Source organism: Mobula hypostoma, chromosome 1, assembly GCF_963921235.1.
Source record: "Mobula hypostoma chromosome 1, sMobHyp1.1, whole genome shotgun sequence".
In the NCBI taxonomy this organism is placed as follows: Eukaryota; Metazoa; Chordata; class Chondrichthyes; order Myliobatiformes; family Myliobatidae; genus Mobula; species Mobula hypostoma.
In genome coordinates, this window is record NC_086097.1 from 87787713 (window position 1) to 87806745 (window position 19033).

At 41.4% G+C, this 19033-nt stretch overlaps 1 protein-coding gene across 12 annotated transcripts in view; it reads left to right on the top strand.

The window, feature by feature from the left end:
* Positions 1-19033, top strand: part of sipa1l1 (signal-induced proliferation-associated 1 like 1) — a 444836-nt gene that overhangs the window by 280855 nt on the left and 144948 nt on the right. For all 12 annotated transcript variants that reach the window (XM_063052303.1, XM_063052359.1, XM_063052321.1 and 9 more), the window contains one exon: positions 18325-18455. In XM_063052303.1, the coding sequence (XP_062908373.1) occupies positions 18325-18455 (131 nt within the window). The remainder of the gene's footprint in view (positions 1-18324; positions 18456-19033) is intronic.

Here is a 19033-nt window from a genome sequence, read left to right on the forward strand (position 1 = left end):
GAGGGTCCTTAATGCCTTATTGAGACACGGCCTTTTGAAAATATCCTCAATAGCTAGGAGGCCTGTGCCCATGATGGAACTGCTGAGTCTACGACCAGCTGCAGCTTCTTGAGATCCCAGCTTCAATAGCAGTTGGTGATACAGCCAGCCAAATACTCTACACTGTACATCTGTAGAAATTTGCAACAGTCTTTGGTGGCCTAACAAATCTCCTCAAACTGCTAATGAAATCTAGCCGCTGGCATGCATTCTTTATAATTGCATCAGTGTGTTGGGCCTAGAATAGTTCTCCAGGGATGTTGATATTAAGGAACTTGAAGCTGCTCACCTTTTCCACTGTTGAACCTTTCGACGAGGACTGGTGTGTGTTCTCTCAACTTACGGAAGTCCATAATCACTTCTTTGCTCTTGCTGAAATTCAAGGTTATTTTTGTGGCACCACTCTTCCAAACGAGCTGTCGTATTCTTATGCACTTCCTTATCACCATCTGAGAACTTGCCAATGACACGAGGTGTCATCAGCAAATTTATGCATGACATTTGAGTTGTGCTTAGCTACACAGTCCCGAGTATAGAGTGGGTAGAGCAGTGAGCATGCATTCTTGAGGTGCACTTGTGCTGAATGTCAACGGAGGAGATGTTCTTACTGATTCACACTGACCCAGATTCTGAAGCTTGTTGATTAGCAGCGAACAGCAATCTGTAATCAATAAACAGCATCTTGATGTGTCTATTACTGTTGTGCAGCTGGTCCAACCCAAGATGAGAGCCATTGAATCTGCGTCCACTGTAGACCTATTATGGCAGTAGACAGATTGCAGTAGGTCCAGGTCCTTGCTCCAGGAAGGAGGTAATTCTAACCATGATCAACCTTTCAAACACTTCTTCACAGTAGATGTAAGGGCTTTATTTTACACACATGTACTTTGGTTGCATGGTCAAATTTCACAAGATTGGCTGTGCACAGTCAAGAGTGACTGCTTTAAAGTGGTAAACTAATCTTTTTTGCATTGGTCTATATGGCTCTTTTATGTTCATATACTTTTTCATTGAACCATCACAAAGAAACTTAAAGCCTTTTCAGAAGCAATCTGTTGAAAGTGGAAAATATACTTGACAGATGTCAAGATATGAAAAAAGTGAGGTACCTGCTCATGCCAGGACGTCCATACTCACTGTGTTCTAAAAAAAAATACTGGAAGAAAATAACTTTCCTTTCAATCATGAAACAGGCGTCGACAGATGCTAGCTTTGAAAGGCAGTGCGGAGCCTGGTACAGGAAATACTATGGAATGGGATTAACCATGACAAGAAACTCCATTCCATTGTGTCCTGCTTAAAAAAAAAATGGCAGTGTCACCATTCAGTAAGTCAGAGCTGATCTGATCTTGGCCTTGATTCCACTTTCTCATCCTTTCCCCATAACCTTTGACTCACCTAAACCTTGGATATATTAAATTATTCAGACTCCAGTGCTCCCTATGATAGATTCATAATTTCCGCAGGATGTTCTTCCTTAATATCTCAAATAATCAGGTGTTCCCTTGTCCAGAAATTTATGTTCTCAATTTCTTGACAAGAACATCTACCTTATCAAACCTTCTCAGAATCTTACCTTTTTCAGTAAGATCTCTCTTTCTTCTAAATGCCAGTGAGTGTGGGCCCAACTTATTCACTTGTTTTTCATGAGATAGCCTGCTAGCTCCAAGAAATTTGTCTAAACCATGTCCAATGTCACTGTATCCCTCAAAGAGATCAAAAATTTACACAGTACTCCACTTGCAGTATCACTAGAATCCTATATGGTTGGAGTTCCTGCTTTTCTGCTACTTTTCAAATAAGGTTAGCATTTAAGTGGTCTTCCTCGTTACTTGCTGTACCTGAAAGCTAAGTTTGCAAGGAACACACAGATACCTCGGGATAGCAACATCTTGCATGTTTTGCCTGAAAAGGCAAAGGCTTCCTCATTGTCACAACTTATTCCTAAATGATATCTTCAAGCCTTTTCATTTCTGCAGGTATCTAGGTACAAGAAAGCTAAATACTGTATAGCATGTCCTTAATTCTTCACTTCCTTTTACATTGCATATCAACATTTAAACATTTTGTTTCTGTCCTTAAGGATAGAGATGAGAAGAACAAACAGAATAAAACTGATTATTATTTGGTTGTTATTGGGGAAATGTCAATTTTGATCAGATCATATATTGCTTGGCTGTCTCTTTCTCTTGAGCCATCCATCAGGAGATTTAAAATGATCAAATGGTAATGTTGTTAGAATGACTTTTTAAATTTTGCAACTCTTTCTTAATAATGATCTAAGCTATTAATTGCTACAGTATGTAGTGTATAAGTTTTGAGGTTTCCCTGTAGGACGGGCTTAGTTTTAAATCTGTTAACTGTTGACTGTGATACTTTTGAAATGAACTTTCCTTGAGGGGAAAATCTGCAAAGATATCCTCCCATGTTACAGGTTATAGTATTCTGACCAGGAACCTTAAGCTATTTGGATTTTGTCCTAATAAGTGTACATGAAACACCCTTTTTGAAGTCTGGGACAGTATATTCTTTCAATTTTATTTATTGATACAGCACAGAGTAGGGCCTTTCGACACTTAGAGCGGCGTAACCCCAGCAATGCCCAGTACCTCTGATTGAACCCTAACCTAATCACAGGATAATTTACAATGACCATTTAACCTACCCAGTCTGTCTTTGGACAGTGGGAGGAAGCCAGAGCACCTGGAGAAAGCCCATGCATTCCACAGTAGTTCAGTTGAATGAAATTATGATTATTGTTATACTTGTAATGTTGAACAATAAAAAGGTCTCTTAAAGAGGGCTACTCATCCACTTGTATTAGATTAGATTATGAGAACGATCAGTCCTCTTTTATTGTCATTTAGAAATGCATACATGCATTAAGAAATGATACAATGTTCCTCCAGAGTGATATCACAGAGAACAGGACAAACCAAAGACTAACACTGACAGAAACACATAATTATAACATATGGTTACAGCAGTGCAAAACAATACCATAATTTGATAAAGAACAGACCATGGGCACGGTAAAAAAAAAAGTCTCAAGTCCCCAGTCGACTCCCGAGTCCCCAATAGCAGGCGGCAAAAGGGAGAAACTCCCTGCCATAAGCCTCCAAGGCACCGACAACTGCTGATGCCTTGGAAGCAGCCGACACCGAGTCCGTCCATCCGAAAAGTTTGAGCCTCTGACCAGACCCTCTGATACAGCCTCCCGAGTGCCATCCACTGCCGAGCGCCTTCGACCTAACCCTGGCCGCCGAAACAAACAAAGCCGAGGATTTGGGGCCTTCTGCTCCGGAGATTCCGGTTACCACACAGTAGCAGCAGCGGCGAAGCGGGCATTTCAGAAGTTTCTCCAGATGTTCCTTCATACTCTCATGTCTGTCTCCATCAAATCGGAATTGTGCACGGTCCCCTACTTGACAGATTACGGATATCATTCACCGGAGAGGCCGCGCGTGCTGCGTCGCGCTGCCATCTTCTCCTCCTCCTCCTTTAAGGGTCTCTTAAAGAGGGCTATTCGTCTGTTTGTATTGGTACAGAATCACAATAGCTTAAGGGTCTTGGTATGTGATCAGGTTTTATCAATAACAACAATATTTTTGTGCTTTCTTTTTTCTGTAAGGAAGTAAAAGTTTAGAACTGTGTTACTGAAGTTGTGAGGGATTATTAATTCTATGCAGAGAAATTTCAGTGTTCCAGAAGCACACAACTGGTCTTTAGGAACAGGATTTAATTAAGTAGGCATATTAGCATGGTGGTTAGCACAATATTTTACAGTACAAGCGGCCCGGGTTCAATTCCCGCCGCTGTACATTCTCTCCGTGACCTGGTGGGTTTCTTCCAGCTGCTCCAGTTTCCTCCCACAGTCCAAAGACGTACAGGTTGGCAGATCACTTGATCATTGTAAATAGTCCCATGATTAGACTAGGGTTAAATGAGGGGTTGCTGGGTGGTGTGGCTCAAAGAGCCGGGAAGGTCTATTCCGTGCTGTAACTCAATTAAATTTACAAATCTTTGAGTTTCCTGCAAGGGGATGGAGTGCATGAGGGAAGCCACGGGTCAGATAGCAACACTGTAACCTGGACCACCGGTTACCTGATATTGATTAACATACAAGTTATTAAAGAATTTGTGCTCTTGTCCTAGAAGGACCATTAATTTAGTATTGTTTTTCACACTTGTGCAGTGGTAACTCCAAAAGGAAATAGCACTGCTTGCACCCAGTCAAATAATTTCCCCAGCAGGCTTTTTGCATTATCTTAAAATACATGTTTTCTGTATTACCATGGATGTGACAGGTTATTTGGAACTGTTTTGCTTTCTCACTCAGCTTTTATATTTTTATGGTCTTTCCTCCATTCACTCATTAAAGGAATCAATCTATTCCCATATCTAGTAAAAAGTTTGTGTTTATTCTTAATGCATGCATCAGTAAAGTTAACTCCCCTCATCCAAACCAAGTGAAAATAATCCTGGATCAGGTTTATTTTCATTGGCATGTGTCATGAAATGTTGCTTTGTGACAGCTGTACAGAGCAATACATAATCACTATAAATTACAATAAGAATGTCTAAAAAGTGAGTAAATAGTGCTGGAAGAGCGCAAAATAGTTAGGCAGTATTCATGGACTGATGATGGAGGGGAAGAAGCTGTTCCTGAAATGTTGAGTATGTTCCTTCAGTCTTCCCTACCTCTTCATTGATGGTAGTAATGAGAAGAGGGCATGTCCTGGATGGTGAGGTTCCTTCACGATAGGCATTGCATTCTTGAGGCCTTGCCTTTTGAAGATGTTCTCCATGGTGTGAAGTTCAGTGGCCATGATGGAACCTTTTGAAAATGTTCTCGATGGTGGGGAGTTTAGTGCCCACCATGGAACTGGATGAATTTACAACTCTCTTGCAGCTTTTTCCTATCCTGTGCATTGGCGCCTCTATACCAGACGGTAATGCGACCAGTCGGGATATTCTCCATGGCACAGCTGTAGAAATTTGCTGGAGCCTCTGCTGACATACCAGATCATCTCAAACTCCTAATGAAATAGAGCAGGTGGCATGGCACCTCAACAATTGCTTCAGTGCGTTAGGCCCATGATAGATCTACAGAGGTGTTAACGTGCAGGAATTTGAAGCTGCTCACCTTTTCCACTGCTGACCCGTCGATAAGAGTGGCTTTGTGTACTTCAGATGTCCTGTTTCTGAAATCCACAATCAGTTCCTTGGTTTTAGTGATGTTGAGTGCAAGAGTAGTGTTGCAACGTCACTCTGCAGCTGATTGATCTCACTCCTGTTTGCCTGCTTATCACCATCTGAGGTTCTGCCAGCAATAGTTATGTCATCAGTGAATTTAAAGATGACATTCGAGCTCTGTCTAGCCACACTGTCATGAATGTAGAGGGAGTACAGCTCTGGGGTAAGCATGTATCCTTGAAAAACACCAGTGTTGATCGTCAGGGAGGAGGAGATGTTATTTCCGATTCGCACTGACTGTAGTCTCCCAATGAGGAAGTCAAGGATTAATTTGCAGAGGGAGGTACTGAAACAGGGTTTTGAAGCTTGTTGATTAGAACTGAGGGTATGATGATGTTGAACGCTGAACTGTAATCACTAAACGGCAGCATGACAAAGGTGGTCCATGGCTAGGTAGGGAGCCAGAGAGATTGCATCTGATGTAGACCTGTTGTGGCAGTAGGCAGATTGCAGCAGGTCCAGGTCCTTGCTCAATCAGTAGTTAATTCTAGCCATGACCCATCTCTCAGAGCATTTCTACTCAGTATATGTGAGAGCTACTGGGCGACAGCTCACGCTACTCTTCCTGGGTTGATGCCCTTTTGAAGAAGGTTGGAACCTTCAGCTGCAGTACCGAGAGACTGAAGATGTCCTTAAACACGCTCACCAGTTAGTTGGTACAGGTTAGAGTGCCCTGCCAGGTACCCCGTCAGGGCCTGATGCCTTGCAAGGGTTCACCCTCTTGAAAGATGTTCCGATGTTGGCTTCTTGAGACGGGTATATAAGGTCGCCAGATACTGCAGAGATTCTCACAGGTGATCTACATGGATTTTAGTAAGACATTTGACAAGGTTCCACACGGTAGAATTATTCAGAAAGTCAGAAGGCATGGGGTCCAGGGAAGTTTGGCCAGGTGGATTCAGAATTGGTTTGCCTGCAGAAGGCAGAGGGTCATGGTGGAGGGAGTACATTCAGATTGGAAGATTGTGACTAGTGGTGTCCCACAAGGATCTGTTCTGGGACCTCTACTTTTCGTGATTTTTTTTATTAACGACCTGGATGTGGGGGTAGAAGGGTGGGTTGGCAAGTTTGTAGACGACACAAAGGTTGGTGGTGTTGTAGATAGTGTAGAGGATTGTCGAAGATTGCAGAGAGACATTGATAGGATGCAGAAGTGGGCTGAGAAGTGGCAGGTGGAGTTCAACCCAGAGAAGTGTGAGGTGGTACACTTTGGAAGGACAAACTCCAAGGCAGAGTACAAAGTAAATGGCAGGATACTTGGTAGTGTGGAGGAGCAGAGGGATCTGGGAGTACATGTCCACAGATCCCGGAAAGCTGCCTCACAGGTAGATAGGGTAGTTAAGAAAGCTTATGGGGTGTTAGCTTTCATAAGTCGAGGGATAGAGTTTAAGAGTCGCAATGTAATGATGCAGCTTTGTAAAACTCTGGTTAGGCCACACTTGGAGTACTGTGTCCAGTTCTGGTCACCTCACTATAGGAAGGATGTGGAAGCATTGGAAAGGGTACAGAGGAGATTTACCAGGATGCTGCCTGGTTTAGAAAGAGATTAAGGGAGCTAGGGCTTTACTCTTTGGAGAGAAGGAGGATGAGAGGAGACATGATAGAGGTGTACAAGATAATAAGAGGAATAGATAGAGTGGATAGCCAGCGCCTCTTCCCCAGGGCACCACTGCTCAATACAAGAGGACATGGCTTTAAGGTAAGGGGTGGGAAGTTCAAGGGGGATATTAGAAGAAGGTTTTTTACTCAGAGAGTGGTTGGTGCGTGGAATGCACTGCCTGAGTCAGTGGTGGAGGCAGATACACTAGTGAAGTTTAAGAGACTACTAGACAGGTATATGGAGGAATTTAAGGTGGGGGGCTTATATGGGAGGCAGGGTTTGAGGGTCAGCACAACATTGTGGGCCGAAGGGCCTGTACTGTGCTGTATTATTCTATGTTCTATGTTCCAAATTTCCCTATCACGCACTGACTTTTGAAATTACCTATATTTGTTATTCCAATTCATAATTCAATTAAAATGTCAATTAAAGTGTTGTCCACAATGTAAGCTGAAAAGTTTTCCTATTTTGTCTTGGCATGCTTTGGCAGGGCAGGTTTTAGAATGGCTCTAAATTTCCAGGAAGAATTTCAATATTTGAGACAGATATTTCCCACAACAACTGATGCCAAAATATAAAAAAGCTTTTTTGTTGGTCCACAAATCAAACAGCTCATGAATGAGAGGCAATTTGAAGAAATTCTAGTGGGACAGGTGAAAATTGCATGGAAGGCAATCAAAGATGACGGTGAAAATTTTCTTGGCAACTTCAGAGCACCAAACTACACGCAGATGGTTGACAACATGCTTCAAGCATACAAAACCATAAAGTGCAAAGATTAATTCTCTGCATTCCCATTTAGACTTCTTCCCTTTAAATCTTGGCACTGACAGCGATGAGCATGGCGAAAGGTTTCACCATGACATTGTGTTCATGGAGAAACAGTATCAGGGCAATTGGAATCCATCCATGCTGGCTGATTATAAGAGTCGCGATGTAATGATGCAGCTCTGTAAAACTCTGGTTAGGCCACACTTGGAGTACTGTGTCCAGTTCTGGTCACCTCACTATAGGAAGGATGTGGAAGCATTGGAAAGGGTACAGAGGAGATTTACCAGGATGCTGCCTGGTTTAGAGAGTATACATTGCGATCAGAGATTAAGGGAGCTAGGGCTAACTCTTTGGAGAGAAGGAGGGTGAGAGGAGACATGATAGAGGTGTACAAGATAATAAGAGGAATGGATAGAGTGGATAGGCCGCGCCTCTTCCCCAGGGCACCACTGCTCAATACAAGAGGACATGGCTTTAAGGTAAGGGGTGGGAAGTTCAAGGGGGATATTAGAAGAAGGTTTTTTACTCAGAGAGTGGTTGGTGCGTGGAATGCACTGCCTGAGTCAGTGGTGGAGGCAGATACACTAGTGAAGTTTAAGAGACTTAAGGTGGGGGGCTTATATGGGAGGCAGGGTTTGAGGGTCGGCACAACATTGTGGGCCGAAGGGCCTGTACTGTGCTGTACTATTCTATGTTCTATTATAGTATTTTCATCCTTTCAAAGTGAGCATAAATCATGTTCAGCTGATCAGAGAGTGAAACATTGCAGCTACCTATGATGTTAGATTTTATCTTGCGGAAAGTAATGGTCTGCAAACCCTGCCACAGGTGACATACATCCAATTTTGTCTCTGACTCCCCTTGGAATTGCTTTCTTGTTCTTAAAATAGCCTTCTATAGGTTAATCTGGACCTCTGTAGAGTTCTGAATTGCTGTTCTTGAATGCCACAGGGCTAACCCTCAGCAGACTACAAATCTCCTGTTCATCTGGTTTAGTCATAGTCATACTTTACTGATCCTGGGGGACATTGGTTTTTGTTACAGTTGCACCATAAATAATTAAAGAGTAATAAAATCATATGTTCTTTAAGGTCCTGACGAAGGGTCTCGGCCTGAAACGTCGACTGCGCCTCTTCCTATAGATGCTGCTTGGCCTGCTGCGTTCACCAGCAACTTTGATGTATGTTGCTTGTTCTTTAAGGTGCACTTTCATGATGAAGGTCTTGATGAAGTTGGTGACAACTGCTTTCTTATTTGAAGCAGATTTTGAAGAACTAAGCATTCAAATAAAACTTCATGTCATTTACCTTTAATGTTTTTTTTCTCTCAAAATCCTTTCATTCCTTGACTAATTTGACCATACAGCCTTGCAAATTTATTTAAGCTTACATACTGGGTAAAATTTTCTGATATTAACCATAGAAAACAAATCAATTATTAATTTATTCAGGTTGTTCTTATAAATGGATACACAGGCATTCAAATGCAGATCGGTTTTGATATAGTCTGAAACAAAGAGAAAGAGGCATCTGGAGCTAAAGAGCAGTCCGACTTTTATGCAAGGAAATCAAGATGTTTTCAAACTAAAAGCCTGTTAGCATCCTTCCAAATTTGATAGCTGATCAAATTGTAGAACCTCTGCAGTTTTTGCTCCCCTTCCTTGGCTTTTTATAATTCACTGCACTATCTTGACACTCAATTTTTATGTTGTTAAAGCCAAAAAGATATTCTTTGGCTTCCAAGTGTTGATCATTACAACATCCCAGTCCCTCTTAAAAGAATTGTTTTATTTGCAGCAAATATGGAGTGCAACATTTTAATAGTGTTACCAAAGGACTTCCATTAACAGCACTTACTTTGAATGAGCCATACCACTGTTTCACACTAACCCTGCAGAAATTAATGTCATCAAGAATTTGATCATTCAAAATGTGATCGTGTGCTGTTTGAAACATTCTGACCACTATTGCACTATATTTGCTCCAAAGGAAACAAGCATATGGAAACCAATTGTAAACAGACATTGACCTGGAATGTTTTAAAATAACTGATGAAGTAGTCAAATTTTTGTTTGGAGTTTATGATTTAATTCAGCTTTCAAGATGATAAAGTATTTTCTCTCCTGCTCTCTGTATAACATTGCGTTTACTCTGACTATAACTATATTGATTGAATTCATGAATTTAAGTTCAAGTTTATTGTCATTTGATTGTGGATAAATACAACCAAACAAAACCATGTTCCTCTGGACCATGGTGCTCCCACAAAACATATAACGCACACAACACATGAACCAAAATTTTACTATAAATAAGTTAATAGAATATAATTCAAAATGCATGTAGTGCAGTTTAACAGTGAACAACATGTTGATTTCAGTGGTGGCAGGGTACTCATTAGTCGCTCAGCCTGAGGGAAGAAACTGATACACAGTCTGGTGGTCCTTGTCCTGATGCTTCCATACCTCCTTCCTGGTGGTAGTGGGTCCAAGGCATTGTGGGATTGGTGGTAGGGGTCCTCAACAATGCTTTGGGCCCTTCATCTGCAATGATCTTGGTAAATGTCACGACTAAGGGAGAGGGAGTCTCCAGTGATTCCCTTGGCAATTTTAACAATCCTCTGTAGGATCTTGTCGTCTGATACTTTGCAGCCTCCATACCACACAATGATGCAGCCAGACAATATACTCTCAATAGTGCTCCTGCAAAAAGTCATTAGAATGGGGCCGGGGTGCTTTGCATGCCTCAGTCTCCTCAGAAACTGTAGATGCTACTGTGCCTTCTTGACCAGTGGGGAGGTGTTGTGGGTCCAGGTTAGATCATGTGCTGTGTGCACACCAATGAATATTGTGCTCTTCACTTTCTTCACAGCAGAGCCATTGATGTGCAATGGAGGGTGGCTGACCTGTATCCTCCCGAAGTCCACAATCATCTCTTGTGTCTTGTCCATGTTGAGAAACAGGTTGTTGTTCTTGAACATTTGACAAGCCTCTCAGCCTCCTCTCTGCATGCCGACTCATCATTATTGCTGATGAGGCCAACCACTGTACTTGGTACAACCACTGTTCATCAGCGAGCTTGATGTTGTTTGAGCTGAATCTGGCCATGCAGTCGTGAGTCAGCGGCGTAAGCAGCAGTGAGCTGAGCACACAGTCCTGGAGGGCACCAGTGCTCAGCATGATGGAGCATGAGATGTTGTGCCAACTCAGAATGACTGGTATTGTTCTGTTAAGTAGTCCAAGATCCAATTATGGAGAGGGGCATTAGTCCCAACAAGGACAGTTTACCCACCAGCCTCTGAGGAATGACCAAGCTGGTGACAATGAACAGCATTCTGGTGCATGGGGCATCGACTTCTAGGTGGGACAGGTCAGAGTGGAGGGCAGAGGCTGTGAGATCATCAGCTTGAGCAGTAGGCGAACTGGATGGGGTCCAATGTAGCTGGAAGGTGGCATTTTGTATTATCCATTATGAGCCTCTCAAAGCACTTCATTATTGTTGAAGTCAGTGCCACTGAGCAGTAATCGTTTAGGCCTGTTACTGTTGATCTCTTGGGCACTGGAATGATGGTAGCTGTCTTATAGCCTGAAGTGACAGTGGATTGTTTCAGGTAGATGCTAAAGATACCCATTAATACGACTGTTAGCTAATCCACACAGTCCCTCAGCACCAGACCAGGTATGATGTCTGGCCCTGCAGCTTCGCTTGGGTCTACTCTGACTAGTGTCCTCCTCACTTTGGCTGCAGCCAGAGAGGGTGCCTGTTCCTCGGGGGCAGAGAGGGTTTTCCTCGATGTCACATCGTTCACTGCACCAAATCCTGCATAGAAGGCATTCAGCCTATCAGGAAAGGAGGCATAACTGTTGTTGACGCACGGGGTGTACTTGTAATCTGATATGGTGCCCCTGTTGTCACAAGGTGTTTGTGAATTATCTGTGCGTACTCGCGCTTTGCCTTCTTGATAGCACAGGAGAGTGCTGCTCTTGCTGATCTTGGAGATGTCCTGTCCCCTGATCTGAAAGCAGTATCCTGAACCTTGAGCAGTCTATGCAGTCAGCCGTGGTTTCTGGTTTGCCCTGGCAGTGCAGTGTGTATTCATGGTAACATCCTCGATTCACTTTCCTATGTAGCCAGTCAGTGACCGGCATATCATCAATGTTGACGTATTGATTGCAGGTAGTCACCTCCCTGAATGTGCTCCAATGCATGCTTTCAAAGCAATCCTGTAATGCTGAATTGTCACCTTCTGGCCCTGTAAACTGGTTTGATTTGTTTAACCAGTGGTCTAAATACAGGATATATAGTCTTGAGTATCTGAGGTGAGGGTGGAGGACAGCTTGTAGGCTCCAGTAGCTTTCGTATAAACCTGGTTCTCATATAATGTCTGCTCTGGTTGCGAAGTTGGCATGCTGGTAGAACTTTGATAGGACTATTTTTAAGTTGGCATGATTGAAGTCACCAGCAACCATTGAGAAGCCATCAGCATGAGTGGCTTTGAGGTCACAGGTGGTGCTGCAGAGTTCCTGCAGCACTTCCCCAGCGATAGCACAGAGGGGGGAAGGGATGTGAACACCAGTAATGACAATGGCAGTGAGCTCCGGCACTTCACCATTAAAAAATTCTGTCTGCGATGAGCAGTGGGCCGTTACTTCCAAGGAGTTTACACACCACTTCGTAATGATGTAGACTTGCACACCTCCTTCACGGGTCTTGCCGGGAGTTGTAGCCTTTCTGTCCACCCAAAAGGAGATGAGGCCAAGCTGGATGGCCAGGTCTGGAATGGTGTCTTGAAGCCACATTTCTGTCAGTGATAGTGTGCAACAGTCCCTCATCTCCTGCTGGTTCAGACACAGGCATAGGTAATCCAGTTTATTTTCCAGCAATCAGACATTACTTAGTTTTAATTGACGGGAGCGTGGGCCTGAAGGGATCCAATTTAAGTCTCACACTAATGCTGGCATGCTTATTACACTTTTGCTTTCCAAGGGCACCACGTCCTCAAGTTACTATAGTAGACCGTGGAATGGTAGCCCACTCCCCACGTTAGTCCATAACTGCTCAGCATCTTCAGTATTCCACTTCCCGGCAAGTTAGTCTTGCAAATTTTAGTGTTCTTAATGTTCAGCAGGGTTTTTGCAGTTATAGAAAAGATGGACAGGACAAGAAATTTCACCATGGGTTGGAGCCAGAGTGGCTGTTGCATCCATGCATTCTGCAGCCTTGTGACAAATTGCATTGCAAATTGGACTAGTAACAGAAACTGTTGTTCACTCTTCATTGTGAGTTATTCTAGTTATCTAGCTCCTTCACGCTGGTCTAGAAACTTGAATAAATTAATATATTTTTCTTCTAAAACTATGACTCATTTTAGGTACCATCGGGTACTGTAAGCCTAACTTTTGTTTCATTATCTGTACAATCTGTCATCCTCTTTTCACAATTAATCTCAGTGCTGTTGTTTCCCCCTGAGTTTTAAAGCTCTGATTCTCTAATGTTATAGACAGTCACTGTTTAAATAAAAATACTCTAATGTCTGAACTCCACTGAATAAGCTGACAAGATGTTAGGAGAACAATGGGAGTTACCTTTACACAACTCCATTCATGTTCTTGGGATGTCCCAAAGATCCTTGCAGGCAGTTTTCCTGTTAAGCAGTCCCTCGGTCACAGGTAACTTTTAACGTATAAACTGTAAGCAAAGGTGGCTTTCAGTTGTGGACAGCCAGGTTCCATAACCAGTCGCGCAATAAATTAATCTACTGTGATGGGAAGGGCTAAATGTTGATCCAAACTGTGGCAAAAACCTCCATTTACTGTAAGTAAGTCTGTTTACATATAACAGATGGCACCTTCAGCAGTGTATCTTTTCCTCAGCATTAAGTAAGATATATTGGTCAGTGCTGTGAAATGTTTTGGGACGAAACGTTCATGAATGTTGGTATGAAGCACCTTGATTACTTGATTCCATGGACCAGAGAGCAGTGAAAGAATAATTCTTGTCGAAATATGTGTGTTTTTTTAGTTCTGCTGAGCAAAGATGATTTTAACTCCTTTCCCCCATCTCCTAAACATCTTGGCTTTCTGTTAAAATGTTATAGTGGACGCATGCTATCACGTTAACCTTCACCACATTTTTCAGACCTGATGTTTTCATTAAATTTATGTAGGGTTTCGATGCCTTTTCAATTTTGTTTGATGGAGTTGATTAGTGGTCATCCATTGTGGAACAGCAGTGCCCTTCCAGCTGGATTACAGGGCCGTGATCAGTGCTAACAGCTAGGGTATTCTCTTAAAACAATATTGTATTAATTAAATAAAATACCTGCTTTATTAAAAAAAATCATTTAAGTAACACATTTGGGTTAAAATTCTTTAGATGTTTAAAAAAAATAAGCTGGGGTTTCATAAAATGGCATTCCAAATAGGATGAATATTCTACTTAGTGCAAACATACGTTTTGCAATTTAGTTTTTTATTCTATAATTTTACTAAAGTGGGGTGGGGTGCAGATCCAGCCCATGAGACGATTGCACTGGGCTATGTCTGAGGGGATGCACTATCTGAGCTTGCTACCCAGCCTATCTGTATGTTCAGAGCTGCAGATTAAAAGTTACTCAGATTTATAAAAGCCAGTAATGATTATATTTTTATTTCTCCCACAAGGCTTTGCAATGGGAACTTGATCCCAGTGCTGGCTGTTGACCAGCGAGACGCTGTGTAGAATTGGCGGCTGACTGAGATGTACCCCCAGGCTTACCAGCTGTCAGAAAAAGTGAATGACTTTAACAAACATTCAAAAATAAAGTATTAAACATTAACACAAATTGAAGTACTAAATATTAAAACTGTTTGAAAATAAATATTAAAAACACTTGAATAACTTAAAACCCAATAGAAGTAATGTAAGATGTTTGAATCTCTTTTGCACCCTACTCCCTGAGTTGTTGACTGAATGGAGCTGCTGAATCTTTGCCAGATCTTCTGTGCTTCAGGCTCAGAGGGCACATCACCCAGGAGGAGTTGAACCATCGGAACACAGTTGGAGTGACAGCAGTAAGAACTTCTCGTGAAGTTCAGGGCTGCTGAGATCCATATGAGTGGTTTTCAGTAGGGGTTTGTCAGTCTGCTGCTTCTTGCAGAACAGTTGTGCAACTCAACTATTGTTATCCTTGCACTTTACCAGATGGATCTCTTTTGCTTGCATAACCTCAAAGGATGCAAGTTTGGAATAACTCGATTTCCTCCTGAGTGAAGCCGCATCAACAGCAACTTGGCAGAACACCTTCCCCTCAGCAGTCTATACAGCACAGGAGATTTCAAAATCCAAACATTGAAGTAGTTGGAAATCTGTAATAAAATAAAAAAATGCTGAAAATAGTCAGCCAAATGTCTTAGACAATGCCAAGATGAAAACACACTTGGAGTTACTGATCCTTTGTCAAGTCTGGAAGTGATAGAGAAAGAAATATTTTGAGTTGCAGAGGAAGTGGAGGGAGAGACGGCGTGAAAAGGAGATCTGAGATGTGGTGTAGGCAGCCAAGTGACTTAGAAAGCCTGAAACCAGGTGGAAAAGAATGAAGGTTCCTAAGAGTACAAAAATAGCCACGGTGAAAGAGGATATATATAATCAATCTCCTTATTTGGAATTCATTTTCTGGGTCTTACATTTAGCAAAGTAAATCCTTTAAATTACGCAGTTGTTGAATTTTGCATGGGAATAATACCAAACTGTTCCATAATGGGGCCAATCAATCGGAATCCAAACTGTCCTTATGCATTCGATAGCGGAATGTTGAAGAGTGTGATTGAAAATTGCTTCCTGAAGTACCCAAGCCAGCTATGTAATAATGCACACAGCTAACTGTACCCTGACCAGGTGTTGAGCTCAGCAGTACCTTGGGCTGTATTTTGTGGAGTACTATATGATAAGTTGAAATTTCTTTTAGACTAATGTTTGTACAGATGTAATTTCTTTTTCGGTCAACTGGAAGAAAATACTGTACTTCAAATCTTGCAAGAAAGTGTGCTATTCATTATAGATAATTGTAGTAATGGCCTTGGGCAAATCATCGAAGTGAAGAGCTCTTAAAATAATATATCATCTAACAAATACAATTACCGAGATTAACCTTTCAGACGTTCAAAAAGATGCTCTATTTTAGATCTCTTCCCTTAGTCTCGAGCTTCTTCCCATGGCTGACATTATACAGAGAAGAAATCAATACCTTCAATTTAAAAGTATGGCATACCCAAGTGGCAGTTGTGCTCAGAGGGGGAAAAAGTGCTAAAATTTTACCTATTTCACACTCTCTCTCCATAATATCATATTATGAAGTTAGTCCTCTTTGTGAAACCTATGCTCCAATTTGTCAAGACTTGGCAATAGTTGCACACCCTTGATTTCTTAACACAAATCGTTGAAAAGGGTTTGATTTTAAATTACCTCCACTGCCAAAAGGGCACCAAATTTGAATATGCTGTATTTCTCTGCCAATGCTGTTTAAAAGTGCAGTACAATCAGTCCCATTCCTTTGTTCTTCCTTTAGCTCTGCAAATGCCTCTTTTTGGGCTGTGGGGATGTTTGATATGGGGAAGGAAGTTGGAGAATGGTGATTTGCTTCAAGTGCCAGTTAGTTCAGAAAGATAATCAGACGTCAAGAAATGTATTAGTTTGGTCCTTATGTTAGTCAGGCCCTTCTTTGTACCAAACTCTCTGACAAGATATTTGGTTATACTGCTTAATCTTTTGGTCTGGTTTTCATTTTCCTTGCCTTGTATATCTGCAAAGCACCTTGTGGTGTAAACGTAAGTTTGCTGGATCAAATAACGACAGCACAAAAAGATCGTTACTTATCTTTTCTCCCATTTATTTCTTCGAGCTCAGCTGGCGAGTGAACTTGGTTCCGACATCAGGGAGAGAAGCGTTCTCATCTCTCCAGTGGTTCAACAAGTTCACTGCCTGATTTCAGAATTGTTAGAACTTATAAGGCCACTGATACAAAAGAAAAATCAGTTTGATAAGCATTCCAGCCAAGTCAATGGACTATTGATACAAAAGAACAATCAGTTTGATAGACACTCCAGCCACCTTAATTAAAGAATGTCCCACCTGGTTTGTTGGAGCCACAACTTAATTACAAAGAGACGAACATCCGTCAAATTTATGCTTTAGTTAAGAAAGGAATGCCCTGTCTAATTTCCATCAGGTACTGCCTTTTGTCAAAACCAAAAGGTGTGAAAAGCCAGGAGACATCTTGTGTGGATCTGGATGAACTTTATCTTGCTCCAAAGAAAGCAGCTGTGAGACATTATTCAAACCCACTGCAGTCACCCACAAAATACACAGACATAGTTCGTACTTAACCCATTGTTTATAGAAATCTGAGAATCCCCCACTCCCTTAACCTTTATCAGTGGTATTTTACATGTGTATATGTAATTTTCATTACAGTATTTACAAATTTTAGCTTTCAATACTAGCTTTTCTTCTGTGCTCCTGAGAGAAATAAATCAGTTTTCTGTATGCTTAATCTGTGGATTCTGGCCATTGAGATTGGGATTAGCTAATAAGAAGTTACTTCACTCAGACTGCACTAGGAAATGAAATGCTGGAGTCCACTGTTGTGGAAACTGCAACAGTTACATTCCAAATTTCAGTTATTAGTATTAAAGCAGAAAAGCACTCTTGCTATGGTGATGGTTCTGAGTTTGACTAGGATTTCAAATTGAAGACAAAGTGAAATGATTGTGAGGTGAATTTAAGTCAAAAACACTTCTAGCTGTCTTTTCTCATCATGTTATCATCTTTCTCTTCTATTCTAAAGGAAAGACTATTAACAATTTCACTTAGCCCACTTCCAACCAACTTTCTTCAGGATGAATGGTGAAACCTGCAGGGAAATGTAATCATTAGTGGTATGTGCATTGATGAAAATTGTTTTCAAGTTGGTGCCTTGATCTGTGGATATAAAGGTGTGAAGAAATGCTAGTTTGAATGAGCTGCTATACAAGTGATTTAAAAGGCAGTGGATCACTTCTACCTCTCTTTGTGATTGTAAGTCTAAGTATTCATAGTCAAAGTAAATATATTATCAGAGTACATACATGTTACCATATGCAACCTTGAGATTCATTTTCTTGCAGGCATTTGCAGGAAAATAAATACAATAGAATTTATGCAAAACTACACATAAAGACTGACAACAAATGTACAAGTAATAAAGAATTATACTGAGAACATAAGCTGTGGAATCTTTGAAAGTTAAGACTGTTGATTGTGTGATCAGTTTACAGTTGTGGTGAGCGAAGTTATCCATGCTGGTTCAGGGGCCTGGTATTATAGGGTGTAATTTTTCTTGAAACTGGTATTGTGTGGCTTCCTGACCAATGGTAGGAACAAGGCGAGAGCATTGCCTCAAATAAGAATGGACACAATCATCAAGATAATAGCTAATAGTCACAATTTAAAATTTTGCCACTGATTTATGACCAGATGGTAAATGTTACCAAATGGTTAACTGATTGTGTTGTGCACCAAGAATGACTTTCCTCAAATGACAATTGTAGTTATGTGGTAATAGAATTTTGCTAGTGCTAATTTTATATCTGAATGAATGGATGAAACTAGATGGAGCTTTTTAACTGACTGATGTTTCTACAGAACACTCAAACTACTTTGGGGTGGATGAAAATTTGGGTCCTGTGGCAGTAAGTATTAGACGGGAAAAACTGGAGGACAGTAAAGAGCATGGACCTCAATACAACTATCGAATCATCCTGAGAACAAGTGAGGTGAGAGAAATGTATCTGTTTATTTCCCATTGAAGTGGAGGTTCTGTTGCACATATTTGCAGTTGTTTACCTTGGATGTTAAACAATCAAGTTTTTCAAAAAGAGTTAAGTTTGTATTCTCAAATTCCAAGACAACAGAGCAGATGGTGGAAATCAGAAACAGGAAAGAAAAAGCAGAATTAAGTACTGACCTCCAAGAGTTCTCCCAAATTCCAGTAGCATGTGCATAATATTCTTGAAGTTTGCATATTTTTGTCGTTATGCTGTCACTTCACCATGTCCCGGATGTCTTGAAGAAAATCTTGTGCAAAGGAGCTGTGGCAACTACTTTTGTCACAAGAGTAACCAATATTCCTTTCAGAAATGGAAAACAAGTAAGTGTCGATGACAAATTTTTTGCTTGAAGGAAGAGGTGTTGACTGGAATTTGCTGCAAATTCCTTGCTATTTGTGCAAATAGTGCTGGTAGATCTTTAACGTCATTTTAAGGTGGTGTATAACCTCATGGATAAAAGACAGCACCCGCAGCAATGGAGGTGGTACCTAGGGGATCTGAGAATTATCAGAAGAATTGTGCCC